This window comes from Monodelphis domestica, chromosome 7 (assembly GCF_027887165.1).
Source record: "Monodelphis domestica isolate mMonDom1 chromosome 7, mMonDom1.pri, whole genome shotgun sequence".
Classification (NCBI taxonomy): domain Eukaryota; kingdom Metazoa; phylum Chordata; class Mammalia; order Didelphimorphia; family Didelphidae; genus Monodelphis; species Monodelphis domestica.
Genome location: NC_077233.1, coordinates 8,863,004 through 8,882,967, shown reverse-complemented (window position 1 = coordinate 8,882,967; position 19,964 = coordinate 8,863,004). Strand labels below are relative to the sequence as shown.

General features: G+C 43.4%; 1 protein-coding gene across 9 annotated transcripts in view; it reads right to left on the bottom strand.

The window, feature by feature from the left end:
• The window catches only part of CACNA1D (calcium voltage-gated channel subunit alpha1 D), a 353,867-nt gene that overhangs the window by 80,655 nt on the left and 253,248 nt on the right, over positions 1-19,964 (bottom strand). For 8 of the 9 annotated variants that reach the window (XM_056804160.1, XM_056804154.1, XM_056804161.1 and 5 more), the window contains 10 exons: positions 19,506-19,635; positions 16,498-16,557; positions 13,555-13,661; positions 11,927-12,014; positions 11,124-11,231; positions 10,625-10,677; positions 8,208-8,354; positions 5,505-5,706; positions 3,668-3,826; positions 2,453-2,563 (listed from right to left, as the gene is read on the bottom strand). In XM_056804160.1, the coding sequence (XP_056660138.1) occupies positions 2,453-2,563; positions 3,668-3,826; positions 5,505-5,706; positions 8,208-8,354; positions 10,625-10,677; positions 11,124-11,231; positions 11,927-12,014; positions 13,555-13,661; positions 16,498-16,557; positions 19,506-19,635 (1,165 nt within the window). The remainder of the gene's footprint in view (positions 1-2,452; positions 2,564-3,667; positions 3,827-5,504; positions 5,707-8,207; positions 8,355-10,624; positions 10,678-11,123; positions 11,232-11,926; positions 12,015-13,554; positions 13,662-16,497; positions 16,558-19,505; positions 19,636-19,964) is intronic. The other variant, XM_056804157.1, reaches the window with a different exon arrangement.

The window sequence follows — 19,964 nt, the reverse complement described above, 5'->3', positions numbered from 1 at the left end:
CCCTTCACCAGCTTGGGATCCTTTTCTGACTACTTTCTAGAGGACCAATTTCTCCTAAGGAGTGTCCAGAACGGAGTTCAGTGCTCCAGTGATGGCCTGACCAGGGCTGAATACAGCAGTGCCTGTCACCAACTTAGTCCCACGTTATGCTGCTCAATGTAGTCCCCGGTGACACCTGCCCCATATCACACTGATGACTCATGTGGAACTTATAAAGCCATGAGAACTTTCAGATGAGCTGGTTATCAGATAAGCCCAAGGCTCAAGGTGTCTCAGAAATAAGCAGGGGTTCTCAAGGCCAGGGGAGCAAAGGGAGAACTCTAGTAGCTTCTGCTTCAACTACGAAGGCTTTGGGCCCAGGCCTGGTTACAGGCTACTGTTGGTCCTGGTCTGGAGGGCAGGGCACCAAGCAAGGGAGCGCTTTCCATATCTTGTGGGCTGCGGTGCATGAAAATGACTAAAGACATAGTTGAGGGGGCAGAATTTGGCTGAAATCCCAAGGTCTCTGAGGCAAAAAGCAAAGAGAAGCCCCATCAAGCTTCTAACCTGGATGGTTATAGTTGTTGGTATTTTGGGGAAAGGGTCAGAAGGTCCTTTTCCTTAAAAAGGTCCATCAGGGCAAGAAATTTCCTGGAGTTGCAAAATCCTGCATCTTCCAACATGACTGCCATACTGGCAGGCCAAGAACCAGCCAGCCTGCTTGTTTGCTTGTTTCCTTCCTACCTTCCTTCCTTTCTTTCTCAATTTGGGTTCGGCTTAACAGAGGGGGCAAAAAGGAGCCAAAAAGAGAGGACAGAGGCAAAAACATCAGGATCTTTGGCATCTTGGATCACAAAACCTTCTCTGGAAATTTTGTTTAATAATGTCCTACTCCTTAAATATTCCTGCCATAGACAGTTCTTTCTGGAAGTAATTTGGAGTTACTTGATGCTATCAAATGATCTTCCTGAGTTAAAAATTGTTTTAAAAATCAGAACAATTTTTAGGGAAATCCTCTAATATAATATCTTTGTGCTGATTGTAAATTAGCTACTCATTACTCAGTATCTTCTCTAGAGGAGGAAAGTACAATCAACAGAATGAGGCAAAGGGCAGTATACATTTCCTAGAGGGGTTTGCAAACAGAAAGAAGTCTCTACTCCATCTGTAGCAATCTTTGGGCAAAACAAAACAAAAAAGCACCACCACTAAAAGCATAACAGCTCAGTGAACTACTCTGGAAATCTTCCTGCCAAATTCTAACAGTCATTTTGACATAATTCGTTGGCCAACCTTTTCCATCAGCATAGACAAATATTGTTTAAAATAATAAGGGGGAGAGCGGGGATGAGAGGAATTCAACAAACCAAAATCTGAAAGTAAATTAAGATGAATTTGGGAAAGAAGGAAATGCATATATTTGTATATGGACAAGTCACAGTACATTAATCTAGTCATGCATAAATTGCCAAATCGGGCCCACTGCAATCACCCACATTGAGGAACTTACAAGTGTTCTTTCTTTTTGGTCCACAAAAATCTGATATAAGATTGCAAAGGAATTAATTCAAGGTGAAGGAAGGAATAGGTTTGAATTAGAACGTCATGTAACTGGAATCTGCAAAGTCATTCATTTCATTACAACCAATGTAATAACCGAGTCTCATCAGCTAGATTTTCCACATGGTAAAACATTAGGTTACCCAGCTGTCATTTGGTAACACTGGCTGCCCGCTGGGGCTCTCTCTATCATCCGGATGGTAGCTACTCCCCAGGACACAGTGAGGGGCCACTTCTCAAGGACACATTTTGAGCAAAGAACCAATCCCTCATGGAGAATCTCAACGGATCTGCCTACAGGGGACTAATGACACTGCCAGTCTTCCAATGTATTTTAAGGCAGAACTGAATATATTTCACTGTCTAGCACACTTTCCTTCCACAGCACATTATGAATTTTTATTGTTAACAAGCCAAGACAGAAGCCTAGTCTTTAGGATGGTCCATAGTAATCTGGCTTCTCCTATACTGTGACTACAGAAGGGAGTCGGACACAGTAATCAGAACCACAAGGTCATACTGAGGCTGGCACCGTTGCCTCTGTGCTGGGCCTGTCTACACTAACAATGTGACTGTGGCATTGGTCCTGAATCATTTTTCATTGCTTATAGAATAGGGTAAAATATCCTGGAGACATGGTGACAAATATTTTTAGGGGAGATCAATCAAGTTTATAGCCAATCAGTTTCCTATTGCTCCCCAGATCGTTCCTTCCTCCTGCCTTTTCTCAGAATTATTTTATAAGGTTTTGTTTTCTCAAGTCTTCTTTGCTAGTAGGTATAAATCTGCCACAATCAGATTTTAATGTTCTAAAGAGATAACACAGTTAGATACCAGAATGACTCATGATAATTCAGTAACACAACACTAACAGGAAACGAGCCATTCTCATTCGATCTGGTGATAGCCTCACCTTGGGTTTGAATGCAATGACTTTCAAGACCATCTCAACAGTGAACACTCCTGTGAAGACCATGTTCAGGATGTCCATGGCATCATTGAAAATCTTGGACTGTTCGTAATGCTGTGGGTACAAAGTAAGGATCATGCTTTATTGATTCACAAGAAAAGATCAACACACACACTCTGTAGACACCGAGGATGCCTGGAGCTAATACGGCACGGGAGCCATGCCAAAGGCCCCGGGCCTCACGTTCCTGAACCCCCCCAAAGAACTAGACAAGGTGCTGCCGAGGCCCACCCAGGGCAAACACGCGCAAACACGCTAATCGGTGGCCTGAGAGGAGGCAGCATCTCAACGACAATCAGGAAGGCCGGGGACTTGACAACATTCAATAATCATGCTGAAAGGAAGAGGCTTCCAGTGGTAGAAAGCCACCAAAAAGGGAAGAAATGGACCTGGCTTAAGAGAGGAATAAGTCTTATATCAGAGGATGCGGGTTCTGTACCTAATAAAGACTCTGCTTTGGATTGCTTTGGCCTACTCGTCCGTAGGGCTCCAATATGCTGAAGCTTTGTGCTTTGCCAATGGGAAGCTAACCTTGGAGGGAGGATGATCTGGGTCTGAATTTTCCCCTGACCCTAGTTTGGGCTGAGCCTCATTCTTCCCTCCGGGAGCTGCTCTGGCAAACAAAGGACATTTACTTTGCAAACTTGTGAGCATATAGAATGTCAGTTCTGGGCCCTCCTCACGGCTGCTTTTCTTACTTCAGAACATATCACAGAGACAGATCCCTCAGGGGAGGAAGGAGGGCCAGAGGTCTGGACACAGACTCCCCATGGCCCAGGGAGCAGTCTGCTGTGTGGCTGGACTTTCGGATACGTCTACTGGGAAAATCAAACCAAATCCTGCCTGTGGCTTTCCAATTCCAGGAAAGCTTTCATCATTCATAGCACTTATCTCTTCCATCCATTTTGGCTCTCACTATTTCCTGTGCCACTTCATTATAAATGATCAAAGGCTGCCTCCTCCAAGAAGACGTCTCTTATCTCCCTAGGTGAGACTGCGGTTTCCATTCTAAAACGCCGAGTGCCTTATCTGATCCCTCTTTCCCCCCTTTGACTCCCTGCCCCTCTGCCCCCTCCTGTCACACTACATGGCACAGAGAGACGTTTCTGCCCTCTACAAAGCGATCCCCACCAGGCCCCTGGGGGGGCACTTCCTTACCTGCATGGCCAAGCACAGGGTGTTGAGCATGATGAGGACGAACATCATGTACTCGAAGGGGGATGAGTTCACCACGTACCAGAACTTGTACTGGTAGGGATTTTTGGGGATGTATCTTCGCAGGGGCCGAGCCTTCAAGGCATATTCCACACACTGACGCTGCGAAGGTGGAGAAGAGAAGGAGGAGTTGTGAGAGAGGCCCTGGAGAGGTGAGAGGCCCTCCTGCCCTGTGGGTCACCTCGCAGGCTACCCACAAGGCAGGCAGGAGGAAGCTGGGCACAGGGATTGGGAATCAAAGCCCGCTAGGCCTTAGGCAGGCAGCCCACGTCCTGCCTCCCCTGCTCCCAGGCTCGGTCTCTGGTCAGAGGCAGACACCATCTGCTCCTCTTGCCTGGCTTCCTGATCCCTGCTCTCTGCATCTCCCCCATGGACTGGGCAGCTCCGACTTTCTCTGATCTCCAATCTACTTTCAGTGCTCAGATGCTTTCCTCCCAAGATGCCTGACTTCTGGGGATCAACCCTGCCTAAGCAGCCTTGACCTGCCTGGCTCTGACTCTCAGCCCTGGCCTCTGGTGGCATGAAGAGACTTTGGAAAAGAATCCCTCTGGTTTGGATGGAGGGCCCAGAATGCAAAATAAGCCAGTCAAGTAGAGACAACTTTTCTTCAGCTTTCCCTGAGTGGGCAGAATCAAGCATGCCAATCTCTGGACGTTGGCGCTTGGGTCAGGAAACCTGGGTCCTGTTACTGAGCACCAACTTGTGTGACCCTGGCAATAATAAGAGTAATACAACAGAACAGTAACTGGCAATTATAGAGTACTTTTAAGGTTTATAAAGTGCTTTTGCAAATATCTCATTTTATACTCACAACAACCCTGGGAGGTAGGTGCTTTTTTAATGCACATTTTGTAGGAAACTGAGGCAGAGGTTAACTTGCCCAGAGTCCTCTAGCTGGTAAGTGTCTGAGGCTGGACTTGAATTCAGGTCTTTCTGACTCTAGCTCCAGTACACCCAGATAACTGCGTTTGAGTTTGCTAAAATATGGAGCAGGTCTAGGAAATCACTACAGTCTATTCCAGGTTTAAATTTGTGACCCTTTAGAGGGTGATATTTTATTTTTAAAATATACTCTAAGAGAGGCAGCTGGGTGGCTCAGTGGATGGAGAGCCAGGTCTAGAGACAGGAGGTCCTGGCTTCAAATCTGGCCTCAGACACTTCCTAGCTGTAGGACCCCAGGCACATCATTTAACTCTAATTGCCTGGCCCTTACTGCTCTTCTGCCTTGGAACCCGTACACAGTATTGATTCTAAGATGAAGCTGGGGTTTTACTAATAAGTGTAAAAATAAATCATTGAATATACCCTAAGATCAAAGAACTAGAGCTAGAAAGGGCTTCTGAATCAACTAGTCCAATATTCTCATTTGACAGATAAGAAGCCTGAAACCCAGGCAAGTGACATATGTTAGGAAAGAGCTAACGTCCTTTTCCTTTCCCCTTAGGTGGGAATAAAAAGAAACAAATCCAAGTCACCTATGCCCAGGGGAGCCCACAAAAGACCCCACAGGTATATGTGGACCTGAATTTCGGTACCAAAGGCACTGCCACTTAGATGCAGTTTATGCCTCACTGAGTGAATCTACCCCACAGGTGAGGGATCTCTGAAGAACACAGCGTCCTTCTCCCAGCTCCTACTCAGCAAACCCTCTATGGGCCACCTTTCCCCACACCGTGGACACACAGTGCCCTCTTCTGTGACGCTGGGGAATGGACACCAGCAGAGAAGCCAGCTGGGCGCTCCCTCCAAAAAGGGAGCCCAGAGAGCGTTTCCTCCTAACCTGATTCTTGTCCAGCTCGCAGTTCTTGTACTCTTTCTCTCCCTGCTCCTGAAAAGTGACAATCACAAAGCCCACAAAGATGTTCATCATGAAGAACGCCACAATGATGATGTAGATGATGAAGAAGATGGAAATCTCCACCCGGTAGTTGTAGATGGGGCCAACGTTCTCTCCATTGGAGTCAATGGCTTTATACAATAACCTGAAAATATACACAAGTATAAAAAATGGTGCTAGGCATCCTTTCGTAGCTCCAGCCCCTTCCTGTGGCCAGGAGCCAGGAAACCAGCAAACTTTCTCTTCCAAATTCCTCTAGCAGTCAGCGTGCATTATTTTATTTGATGAGTCCCTTAATTTTTTTTATTTATAATCTCAACAAATTAAAATTTTTCATATGGAAAGAAGAGAACATGAATATAATATAGAAAACTATGAACTTCTAGCATATGGTTTTTAAGTGCAAATTGAATTTAATATAATTGTTCCAATTTTTCTGGACTTTTGAACTTCTTTCTTTATTCTTGTGTATTTAGAAAAAAATCATTAAGACTCACTTCTTTCTTTCCTGACCAACACTTCCTCCCACATGTAATAAAAGCCATGCCTAACAGCAAACAAGGATGGTCAAGCCAGATGAATGCACAGGCTGGCAATGCCTGAAAATGAACATTTCATTCTTTGCCTCTGGTCTATCCCGCCTCTGCCAAGAGACTGGAATCACGCTTCATCAATCTTCTGGAGTCAGGATTGATGTTGGCACTGAACTGAGTGTAAGTCTCTCGAGGTTGTTTTACTGCTTGTTATTGTGGCCACTGAAAAAACGGTTTTCTCAGTTCATAATCTCATTCCAGTTTCTTCCCAATTTGCTCTGAATCTTCATATTCATCCTTTCTTGTGGCATAATAATTTTCTACTAGATGTGATAATTTGTTTAACCACTCCTTTATTTATTTATTTGTTTGTTTGTTTTTTTAGTATGTCTTGTCTCTCCAAATAGATTAGAAATGGAGGAGAGGGACTGGAACTTCCACTATTTTGTCTCTCACAGATACCCAGTACAATGTCTAGCAGTTCTGAGGTTCTAAGTAAATATCTGATCATGGATCGGGGAGTCTAGAGCCAGTAGAGACCTCAGAAAGTAGCTAGTTCAATACTTTCATTTTACCAATGAGGAAAACTAAGGCTCATGAGGTTAAGTGACCTGTCAAAGATCACACAGATATTAGCTAAGTGAATTAAGATTCCACCTAAGATCTTTGGTTCAAGAAATGATGCTCTTTCCATTGTTCCACTCTGTCTTGTGAAACCCCAATCTGTGTGCCATAGATTTTTAAAACAATTTACATTTTTTAAAATGTCATGTAGCCCTTGTGAGAGGAAAGGTATGTGGCAGGGAATGGATACTGTGACTTTAGGCTAAGAAAAGGCTCTCCTGATTTTGGCAGCTGCTGCCCTGGCCCCCATTTATCATCAAAGAGATGGGTGCTCTTTGGCACCTGGGGCATCAAGCTGTAAATACAGATGTGAAAATGGATGGTTCCATGTGCCCCGTCTCCCAGAGGGCCTGGGGAAGAGTTCTTATTCTTTCCCGACAGAACCGTCATGATAATTCTCTTAGTACTGATCTCCAGTTCACCCAGTGAACACTCTGCTCAGGCAGCCAAGCAATGGACTTGGTACAACAGAGTATACTTGGCACAGATAGTGTAGCTGGTCCAGTACAGGATACGGGGCAGCCACTGTTCAAAGATAAACCAGCAAAGAGACAGCATTGCCCTGGAAAAAGCAGACTGGCCACAGATATTTGGGACACTACTGAAGTTTTCTCTAGAAACTATGAGCATCTTTACAAGAATGATGTTTACCTGAAGATTTTTTCCAGAGCAACAACAACAACACAGTGGATGGCAATATTGTGTGATTGTGGGGATGGTGTACTTAAGAGATACTACTGAGAGCAATAATCAAACGTTACCAGTGGCCAGTGGCCCTTCATAAAAGTCTGAATAGCAAATGCTGATGGTTTGGGATTTTAAAAAAATTCCCCAAATAATGAGCAGAGCAATAGCTTTGACATATTTCCAAATATCTGCCAAATGTTCATCTTTCTAAGAGGACTGAAGAAAACCCCAAAAGGCAGAGGTGGCACTAGATGTTTTTTGGTTGGTATGATTTTCATCTTTTTTAAATGATGAACTCAAAACATCAAATGCAATGTGTATTTTCCATATAAAGAATAGAATTGTATACGAAAATGTGGACCTCTATTACATAGAGCTTGCTTTCTTTATTAACAATATAATAAATTCAACACAACTTTCAAAACTATCCTCCTTGTTTATGATTCTTTCTGACCTTCCTTCTGTTCTGTTTTCTGTGCTGGCCCTAGAATCAGGAGTACCTGAGTTCAAATCCAGCCTCAAATATTTACTAGCTGTGTGACCTGTTTGGTCTTATTGATAGAGTACTTCTATCAACAAACGGATGAACTTATTTAATAACCACATTTTCCACCTTATGCCTTAGGTCCTAAAGAGCCAAAAAATCCTTGTCCTGCAAATAAAGAGGAAGGCCAGGAATGAAAAGGGGGAGGGGAAGACGTGATTCTTTCTTGGGTAGGTGGCTCAGGGAGACTTTAAAAATGAACAAATATGGCTCTAGTGACAAGTTTACAGAAAAAGCTATGTGCTTATTAATACTTACGCAGGCCACCCTTCAAATGTGGAGACCGTGAAAAGTGCCATCATAGCCGAAAGGACGTTGTCAAAGTTGAAATCACTATTTTGCCAAACTCTCTCCCGAACCATTGGGCTATTCACATCCCCATCTTTGTAAAGGATAAAAAGACCCCTACAGGAAGACAAAAAAATCCAATGGGAATCTTCATGAATCCGTCTGTGAAAGGTAAAGACTCTTAGATGTGGAACCTTCCTGCTGTGTTCACATCTCCTTAACCATTAGCGTCAGGCAGGTCTGAGAGTGGAGGCTGTCATCCAGCCTACTTCTGCAGTGGCCTTGGCATCCCTCTCATCTCTGTTTGACAATCTGGGGCTCAGACTCAAAGCTTTCTCACCTCTCTCTGTCTTCATCTACAAGGGTCGTTGTGAAGGCTAAACCAAATGAGACAACCTGTAGATCTCCCCTAGAAGAATGTTAGCTCTTCTTATTTGTTTGTGGAAGGGGTTGAGGCCAACTGCCTTCTAAAATCCCTTCTAGCCCTAAAGCCCTGATCCTATGACTTCCAAGTTTTCTGACAGGACTTTTGAGCCCTCCAAACAAAAGTCACCCTCAAAATGGAAACAAAACAAAATCAAAATCCCAAACGATCACAACATCAATATTCTTCATTTACAGATTCACTCAGAGTATTCAATAAAGAATAAAATAAAGCAATGTGGAGAGACCAGAAGGAACAAGAAAGAGTTCTCGCCCTTGAAAAGCAAAAAGAGCTCCTTCCAAATGAGATGTCCCTCTGAAAACACTGCTCTAGATACAGAATCAGTAGGATGGGGGCTCCAAGGAGTGGGGATGGATCTGGTTCAGTTGTCTAACATTCACCTGGTTTCCTGAGGGCCAGTGGCCACTTGTATAAGCTGACTGTGCCTGTCCATGCAGGGGGGCAGCCTGGAGCTGGGAAATCAATAGCACAGACTCCTGAGGCCAATGGAAATTCAGTTTGGCCCTCAAGCTGCTGCAAAGACCTTAGCCAACAACAACGCTTTCCCCAATTTCTGTTCTCATGAAGAAGAAAGTTGAATATTCTACCAATGCTTTTCTTGCAGAAGAGGCTGCTTTGAAAACCTTCTGAGCTACATACTAAATGTTCTTGGCTTACTATTGCAGCTTCTTTTTTCTAGTGAAAGCTCTATTAGTGCCTAGAGACAAAGAGGGAGAAGGAATTTCACAAAAGGACCCTCGCAAAGCTGCCCTACTTGCTGAAGCTGCTCCATTGAATCAAATCGCCACTTCACTTATAAATAAAGAAGGCGTCCACAGGAAGTTCGGAGTACTCGAGACACCCTCTTTTTAAGTCTTCTTTGCAAACTTGAATGTTCACCGTTGCTGGTGTTTGTTAAGTTTATAACCCAAAACAATTGAAAAGGAGAGAATTGGGCATGAGTACAGTGAGTATGCTCAGGAGGTAGCCAGGCATTAGCCAGGCATTTTCTCCCCCTACACCTCTCAGCACCTCTCAGCTGAAAATATGCCCAAAGCTGACCAGGCAGCATTCCTCTCCTTTGCCTCTCGGGCACCCTGGAGAAAACACAAATAGCCAACAGAGAGACGGCAGAACAGAGGAAAGGGGAGAGCTGGAGACTGGTTAATAAAAGCTCCTCCTTTATTCCTCTCTGGACTCCCCTCTTTCTCACCCTGCGAGCTCCTTTCTCCCCTTCCTGTGATAGCTCCCCTCAGAACCGCTTGTAAGAAAAAATGCCCCGGCCAGCCATGTTCACCCCTTCCTTCCTATCTGGACTCCACTCCTGACTGCCCAGCCTTTTTTTCCTCTATGTGTTCCCTTCTTCTGTTAGCATGTAGGCTCCTTGAGGGCAGGAAATGTCTTCATTTGACTTTTTATTGGTACTGTGAGCTCTCAGCCCAGTGCCTAGCACAATGCAAGCACTTAAAGGCTGGCTTCACTTGCTCGAGTGCTTCCGGAGTTTGGAGTAGATGCTTCAAGGCAACGCGATACCTTACAGAGACTCTTCACTTTTCTGTGTCTTAGACCCCTTGGGCAGACAGTCTGTTGAAGCCCATGGATGAGCTCCTTCTCCGAATCATATTTTTAATGCATCAGATATAACACAAGGCAGGAGATTACAAAGGAAAGCAATTCTACTGAGGCAGTTATCCAAATAACAGACCTCGATGTCACAGAAGGGTTGAATTCATTTCCATGTCAGATAATAAACAAATGAAGTGATTCTCTCTCATGTTCCAGAACTAGAGTAAAATCACAAAGGCAACGTATCCCCCTCTGAGCAGTTCACACCGGACAGTCTGGTCAAGGAAGTGAGATTGCTCAGGGCATGGGCAAGGTCTAGCTGCTCTCTGAAGCTGTCCTCCGTCTCTCTGCCACCTCCTCCTGCCAAGGTTCTAGATCCATCCCCTCAACTGCTCACCTGCATTCTTCAGGGTTACTTTTGGCTTCATCTGTGCACCGGTAGAACTTCCCCTAAATAGAAAGAACAGGAAAATGTAGCCCCTTGCAAAGTAACAGAATGAGGGGTTGACCATCACCAGAGGTACCTTCCTTACCCCACACCCTCTCTATCTCCAAATCCTGCCTGGATAATTGGGAGGTAAGAAGAGCTGCCACCAGCAAGGAAGCCCTGATGTCTCCTGCCCTCCACCTACCCTGCCCCAACTCCCCAGTCCCCCAACCCGGCCTATCCCAGGACCCATCCTAGATGGCTGGCCCTTGAGAAGTACTCTCACCGATGCTGGCATCTTGGCCTCACAAATATTCCACAGCTAACCTTTCTTTAACAAGTTGCCTCCCCTAACTAATCTGAGCCTGAGAGCTTTTTCTATATATCCCCAGTGCTCAGTGCCCAAGTGTTTCTAGACACATTTATTCATTAATTCCACAGAGCTTGGAGGATCTTTCCCTAAGCCTACCTTAAACAGCTGGACACCAATGCAGGCAAACATGAACTGCAGCAGGGTAGTGACAATCATGATGTTGCCGATGGTTCGAATAGCAACGAAGACACACTGAACCACATGCTGGGGAAAAAAGAGAAGGGACCTTGGAGGTATTGCCTTGCCATTTTGGCCTATTATGTTATATTATGCTATATTATGCTATATTATATTATGCTATATTATATTATATTATATTATATTATATTATATTATATTAAGCCTGACTTTGAGGAAGCATGACATATTAATAGGGACATGGGGCTTAAGAGGAGAAAGTTGTTTCTAAATTCCATCTCTGATAGCCCTCTCTAAGCCTCAGTTTCCTCACATGTAAAATGGGGATAACAGGGTCCAATGAGATTAGGTATTTGACATATGTGATCAGATTAAAGTGGTTTATAATGGCCAGCTATGAGTATTGCTTTCTGGATGAAAACTGGGCAGATATTTTGATGTTTATGAAACTTTTTAATTTGCTTCCCCATCTGGCTTTCATTTTCAAGCCTGATTGACACCACAGACCCAAACTGGGCAACAGAGTCCAACAGCTTTTGGTAAATGAGTTTTTCCTTATCTCACTGCAAAGCATCTCAATTATACAAAGGAAATGCCACTAGCAGAGGGAGTTTATCTGAAGAGAAATTGAATTAAGGCACTTGCATGAGTATAGCTCACTTTGAAGTCAATGGAAGCTAGATCCACTCTGCCTCAGAAGAAGCCAGGACCCTGAGGATAAGACATACCAAAGAACTACAAATTAAAAAAAAAATAAGAACCTTAAGCCCTTTTGCTCTGTTGATTGCCCTGAGAGGTCTCAGAACCCTTAAGACCCTCAAAATCTTCACAACGGAGATAGCACTTGATCTAGAGAAAAGACAGATGTGAAGAAGTGTGATTAATCATGTGTCATTCATTCATTTTCATTTGTCATCATGGAGGTGACTCGCTGTAAAAGATCCTTTATGACAAGCACAAAAGTTAACACTACTTCACTAGCCCAAGGCCAATCAGTCAGCTACCATTTTAAAGAAGCTACCATGTTCCAGGCACTGTGCTAAGGGAAGAAAGGCAAAAAATTGAATAAAAAAATATGACACAGACCACTTTACTACTCTACTCTTTTAGGCTTATAATAATAGTTCTTGGTTTGCCACTATAATCTCTAGGACCACAGGTAAGACAAGAAAATAGCCCAGTACAACAGGAAGACATGGGAACCTTTCTGGTGGATCTCTCTTTGTCTCAGCTAAATACAGATTCCTGGATAATCCAAAAGTACCTGAACATTTCTGAACTGTGTTTAACCTTTCATTATCACAGATTGAATAAAATTCATGGAATTGATGTTGCTCTAGGAGAGAAAACAGGTCTTTGTTTGTTGATAAAATAAAAGTTAAATATACCCTCATCCCCTCAATTGGTATTATTCTTCCTTCAGTGTGATATTAGTCAACATTCAGTGTATAGTCATTACAGTTTATTTCTTTCACCTATAGGGCCAGCAGAGATGTTAGCTAGTATCACCTAAAATTCATGGTGATGAGGTCTAAAATGTAAAACTGTTTAGAGACTAAAGTTCTCAATCTTTTTACTAGAAGGAACTGCTTTCTGCTTTCTTGGCACCTTGAGATCATGAGCAGCAGAGAGAATATTAATAACCATGCTTGAATGCCATTGGTAATTTTGGTAGAAAAACGAGGTGGCTGAAAGCCACTACCATGACTTCTACCCTGGGTTTCATGGATATTTAAAGCATCGAAGCATGCAGGCTGGAGATCTCCAGTCATCTCCCTCCTTTCTGCTTGAATCACCTTCCTCTTGCAGGAAACAATACCTGGCAATAGCTTCTAGACACATGCTCCTCCTCCTCCCTATTAATAATGCCTACAGAGAAAGAGGTCATGATTGTGGTTGGTTGATGTCTTGTAATCCATTAGGTCTGACTTTACAACCAGCCAGCTAAGGATTCCTTTTGGGTAAAGCCAACACTACAGAAGTCATGATTGCATAGACACTACATAGAATAGAATCAAGAAAAGGCAAAGAATCACATGAGGAAACAAGCGCTATCATCACACAAATTGAGAAATTGGATACTCAAAGTTTGTCATCAAGAATTATCTATTCCCAAGGTTTCATGGACACCTACTGATGGAATTGGACTTTTTACCTCATCCCAAACCCACAAATTTTAGCATTCTCAAAATATCAAGAAATGAGTACAAAGCCACAGCCTCCAAAGGCCTGTGGGTGTGGGTGTGCATGTGTGCATGCAGATATATACACTTACACAAAGACTTCTCTCTCTCTCTCTCTCTCTCTCTCTCTCTCTCTCTCTCTCTCTCTCTCTCTCTCTCTCTCTCACAGACACACACACACACACAGATATGCCTGGGTTACTTACTGGATCCCAAATGATACCAGAGAAACACCCACAACCAGCATGTCCAGCAAGTTGAAGTAGTTCCTACAGAATGCCCCTTTGTGAAGAAATGCTCCAAAGGTCGTCATCTATGAAGAGAATTGTGAGTAATTGAATGTCTCCCTCCTTCTCCAGGGGCTCCTCCACTTGGGCTGTTTACAAGACCCCTAAGGAGGGTGTGGCTATATCTTTTAGTGAAAGTTATTAACATGATGAAGATATAAAACCAAAAGAAGTGAGGAACAACTTAACTGACATCTTTGTATTGAAGGTCTATGGGCACATGTAGAGCTTAGTTAAGGTACAATTAAAATGTCTAAAATGAAACAATTGGAATCTCCTTGTATAGATGATTAAATTCTCATTGGTGCCTTGTTTGACAGTTTAGAATAAAGCTCCTCTTGGGAAGTTACATTTCATTTATTTTAGTTGTGTCCAAAATATTGTCCTACTTGCATGAGCACACCACCAAGATATGAGGGCACCGGGTACCAGTGACCGCTGAAAGACTAATAAGTGACTGCCAAGTCCCCAACAGCTTTCCCATCAGGGAAGAAGAGAGGAAGTTGGCCACTGGCACCCCATCCATCAGAAACCTGCATCACCTTTCTCACAATCTTTAGAAATTTCTCAGGACCTTAACCTCCTCCTCCCCCAACGCCTCCCATCTCTCCCACTCTACTACTCAAGTCCATTCATATATGCTGTTAGATTATGATGAAACAGGTTTAAAGGCACACATGAGAATCAGTCTCATGACTTGCTACCTGCATATCAAATGAGGTGCAAACATAGGCCCACACACATGTTCAAAACCCTCTTGGTTTCACAATCCAATCAGTACTAGGGATTGTACTGATCACATGAATTTGATCATGAAAATAAATCAGGCACAAAATCGACACAAGCCAAGAATGAGAAGTCTGGTGCTCACTGACTGCTCGAGAAAAGAGGACTCAAACTAGGACAGGTGTGGCACATTTGGAAGGCAACTAGTGAGAACTCACGTGGGCTAGAGGCCTGGAGTTCCCTGGACCAAGAGATGTTCTCTAATTCTCTAAAATTTGGTCCATACCAGCAGGGTACTGAAGAAGAGATATTTTTGAGCAGTATATGGTCTATTTCCTACAAAGAATGGTGTGTCCATTGGCATGACTACTAGAGTTCCATATCAATAAAACGAGTCCCACAGGCTGCTGGTCTTGTCTCAGAAAGGCACTCTAGCTGAAACGGTCCACAGGGGAGGAGGGAACACACTTGCTTGCTCTATTTCACTTGGCTCTCAACAGTTAACTCAAAAATGAGGATCCAGGCTCAGATACCTGCCTTGTAGGTAACTGTGAAGAATCTGACAAACTATGACAGTTGTTCTAATAGCCTGGTCAAATGAGCCCAGAATAACTGTTTATATAATAAGTGAAAATTTTGTAGCATAGAGCAAAATGGATTAATTGGAGTTTTCCAGTCTTCCATTCTGAGGATAAAGAAGCAAATTATGGGGGAGAAAGTTCATCTCTGCATCTTATTTAAAAAAAAATTTCCAGAATGAACCCGAGATTAGTTAGTATACATTGGATTCACTCTCCCACACATTTGAAATCTTCATCTCCAAGAATAAACAATCATTACTGTTACTCTTAAGGATGACCCGGAAGGACTGCCAGAATCCTTGTCTTTGGAGAAAAATGTCATCAGGCTCATTAGATCACCCAAAGAATAGTGGGGAAAGGCATGCAGATCCTCACAGAAGAGTGGTAACCAGTACAACATATCTTTCCCCAGCAGTAAGGCAAGTTCTGCTTTACAAACCATCTTGTAAACAGCCCAAGTAATAGATATAATTTAAAACAAATCAATAACGCTTTTAAAGGAATGCACACAAAAGAGGCAAAATGGCTTTAGAAAGCAAGATTTGGTTAAAACTCAGAACTACAGTTTGTTTACTGATTCTTATGAAGGAAGAAAGGCTCTGACACCTGGGGAGTCACTTGCCTAAGGTTCTGCTCCTCTGGAAAGCCTGCACTGTCTGTAGCTGGAAGGAGGTGTTAGACACATCTCAAAGAACCTTCCAAAAGCACGTTGCCCTATGCTTAGAGATGTGCTGCCTGTCCAGTGGGCCACTGACAAGTCCCACTTTTTCCATGGGGCCCTTTGTGTGTGCTCTCTGCAAGGTGTCCCTCACAATCAGTACACAAACTCCATGTGGCAATGCCAACTTTTCCGTCATGCAAAGGCCAGACATTTAGCCCATCTTCTGTATGTTTTACTTCTTGGTGGTTCTTTAAATAAGCCCATACTTAAAACAGATGCAGAATATATGAACACATCAATAAACCCAAGTTATCTTGCAAATCCTGTTGCAAGAAAATAGCATTTTACTATTTTACATCTCTGAAAATATAATCTAGCGAGAGAAATGAGAGATGAAATGCTCCCTCTATAAAGTAGGATGCTTTCCTTTAAGTGTCAGAGCAGGCCAGAAGAAACTCACACACAGTGAATTCTGTATCAGCAGCTGACACAGCATAAGAAAGATTTTTTAAAGGAACAAAATGAATGTTCGCATCAATACCATTAAGCAAAATAGCTCCTACATGCATTCAAAATTCCAAAAAAGAAAACAAAAACAAAGAGAATTGTTACAGAGTGTGTCCTGCGATTAAAAAAAAAAGTTTAGCTTGAGCACAAAAGACAAAAAAGAAAACCCCAAACAAAACAAAACACTTCAAGCGTCCTTCCTGGGCAGGTGACACCCGCTAAACACACGGCTGGGTAAACCTGTTACCTTCAAAACGATCTCAAATGCAAAAGTACCAGTGAAGACATAATCTGCGTAACCTAGCATCTGGAAAGCAAGCACAAAATTGAAGCTATTATTGCGAAAGCTGCTTGGGCACATGCAAGGATCAATGAAAACGCCATTACCTTTAACAGGATTTCGACAGTAAAGATGGCTGTGAAAGCATAGTCAAAGTAACCCAGTATCTGCAAGGTACAACAGGCGGCAGAGTGAGGAAAACAGGCTGGAATCGGACCAGGAGTCACAGAACACCCCATGCGGTTCCCCAGGCCCCACCACCCCAGACCCGGAATGCTACGGAGCCACCACAGATTCTTAGGACCACACGGCAGAGCACGATCATGTGCAAATGTTCATCTCTAACCCTCTTTTCTAAGCATCTTTGAGGCCGGGGCTGGGGTTCAGACTGCTGGAGCAAAGCAAGTGAAAGAGTTAAAGCATTCACTGGACGGTCCTGCTACCCAGGAGATGGGGGACAGACTACGAGTACATCCCATGCTCTAGGCTGTTCTGTCAGCAGGAGAGATGAAGGATGCAGACTCTTCTACCAGCTGGAGGCAGGCAGCCTGTCTGCCTTTCCCGCTCCTCCAAAGGCTACAGTGGAAACAAAGAATGAGACACTCATGTGTTCTGATAGTAACCAGTCCTATAGGCTGGCACTAAGATCTGGACATCTTTTAGGGCCCAAGAAAACGCGAATCCAACAACACACAAGATCAGAAAATCTTCAACTATCCAAGAATTTAAATCTTTCTTATTCGCCTTTGGGACACTGTAGGAATTTCTTGCTTCACAAATCCCAGAGCTACAAAGTGGCATTATTGATTGTATTATCCAATTCCATCATGTCATAGGAACTGGAACTGAGAAGTACAATGTCTTGCCAAAGGTCACAAGGCAAATCTGTTGGGATGAGAAACCAAGTCTCCTGATTTCCCAGGTCGATACAATGTCCATGAACCAAGGAAGAGGTTCACTTCGTCGAGGAAGGTCAGGTTACATTTTTAAAAAATTTTATGATCAAGCCCTGGGCAGGTCCTTGCTGCTCATGTTAAAGTAAAGCAGAGACCAATGTTTCTAAGGAGGTTTTCAGGAAGAGGAAGCGACCATGGGTGGGGAGGGGGCTTGCTTTTTCTCTAAGGATCAATGGTATGGATGCTGGGTCTTTGAAGGAATTTGTTTACTTGTTTACTAAGTATCCTTGCATGTCTCTTCCCCTGATCCCTTATTTCACTCCTGCATCAGAGAGCACTTAGCCCTGGAAGGCTGTGGATGGCCAAGAAAAGGGGTTGTGAGTGACCGAAGCTGGGACCATTGAGGGTGGTGGCTCCTGGAGCTCTAGGATTGAATTCCTGTTCATGCTCCATTTTCTCCTTTTTCACTCACCGAGATACTAGAGAAGTTTAAAAATATACACCCACAGGAGTGGTAAGACCTGCAGAGCCCAGCAGGAACCCATAAAGGCAGCCTGAGACAAAACAGCTCATTTCCAGGCTCCAGGCAGTAGAGTGGACAGCCTGATGCCAAAGGGACTCGACAAACTTCCTAGTGGCCTCACAAAAGGCTGGAGCCTACCCACCCCTCTGAACAGGTGAAAACAACATTCTCCTAGCCTCACTAGCTGTACATACAAAGGCCACTTGTTTCATCATTTGTGTGTCTTATATTACTAAAAAGGGCTGAACAGATTTTCTCTATGCACGGTAATTCTTCCGTATGATAAAGTATCATCAGGCTCAGACTCAGAGGTCATGATCTTTACATCATCAACAACGTACAATATCGGTTCTTTTCTTTCAAGTGGTCTTTATTGCCCCCACAGCAGACAGGGTGTCTTATGAGTCTGAGAAATTGGATAATACTCCAAATTTCAAAACCAAGATTGTTGGGAAAGCCAGGAAAATGTCACAGAGTCCCAGCATTCTTGATGGCGGACTCAGGGGCAACACTGATTCGAAGTCTGCTCCAACTCCAATCTCAAAGAACCAGGTATATTAGAAGAGGCACCAATCCGAGCAGGGTACTGAGGACCCCCACCCCAACACAATAACCATCCATTTCGTCAAAACCAATAAGTGAAATCGAATACTGTTGGGGGGCAGTGCTCAATGCAAGCTGGGAGGGAGAAGGATGATGGTGTGATAAAAGAGTATATACACACATGCCTCTCTTTATATAAGGGGAAGTTTGTGTTTTAAGTCTTAGATAAATGAAAATCTTAGTCAGTGCAGGACTGATGTCAAGTACAAAGTTCTCTCCAGGAGCATAAAAAAATGTACCAGTGGGACAGCACGACCCAAATGTGAAGGGAACATCCCTCTCAACAGAGGAAAAGAAATGAAAGACAGACAGTCATTCCCTTCGAAATGACCAACTTTTGAATGGACCTTCACCTTCAGAGGGTGAAGCCAAAGCCCTCATTTCATGGTGGAACCAATGTGCTGCCCACAGGTCAATGGTGCCCGATGGTATAGTGGCACAGCAAAGCTAGAATTGGCCAGATGACTTCCATTTAGACTTCTTGGTACAGAACACAATGACCTGAAGGAAAGGTGTTCACTCCCTACTCTCATCCTCCACTGTCTGAAAGACTTAAAGGAGGTGACCAAAAGGCAGGAATCAGGAATGGAGGAAGAGAAAGGGAAAGCAACAAGCCTAGATAATTCATGATTTGGAAAAGCGGTGCCTGGATAATTCAAAAAGCAAAGTTGAAAAAGAAGAGTTTTATAGAAGTTTATCAAATGTAAGCTTTGTGCCACCCTTTCCAAACTCTTGCATAATGTGGCATACGATTAAATATAAATAATTTAAAGTATAAAAGGTTTCCAAAATTACCTAATTATTTGGGAAAATTAAATCATGAATTCAGGTTTCCCTCTTGGGTTCTAAATAATAATTTGCAAAACTGCTAATTCCAATGAACATAAAGCATACTGCATTAAACATACTGCAGACCTCAAACATAATTTAATTCTTCTACGTCCAAGGGAGCCTTAACATTTTTAGTGCAAGTTGTTTTAGCGACCCTACACTGAAATGATCCCACAGTCTGACAGACTGAGAAGAAAATGACACCATGCGGGAAGCCCCTGTTTACACGTATGAGAGTTAGTCCACAAACTTGCTGGCTTACGATATTCCGAAAGGAGTGACTTCGGATGGGGTCTTCGGCAGCAAGGGAAGCACTGCTGAGCATGATGAAGACAAGTATGAGGTTGGTAAAGATGTGGTGATTGATGAGTCTGTGACAGCCCACTCGGATTCTGAGGAAGAAAGCACAAGGTCATTTCAGATGCTGTCTCCATTACAAGTCAGGAGAGTCAAGGGTTTTCTAGACAGTTCTGTAAGATGGGTAAATAAGCTGTTTTCCCATTTCAACAAACTTAAAGCAATGATCCCAAATCCTATTCTGTACCTCATTGAAAAAAATGAGTTGTAGTAAGCATGGCTTGCGACAACTATCAGAAATTTTGCCTAAAACATTATTTTTGGTTATGATATTTGACTTTCCACAGAAGTCCCAACTGAGGTGCTCCTAGGAGCATGGGGCTAACCCTGAGCTACTGATCCTTATTCCAGGAGAACACAAGGT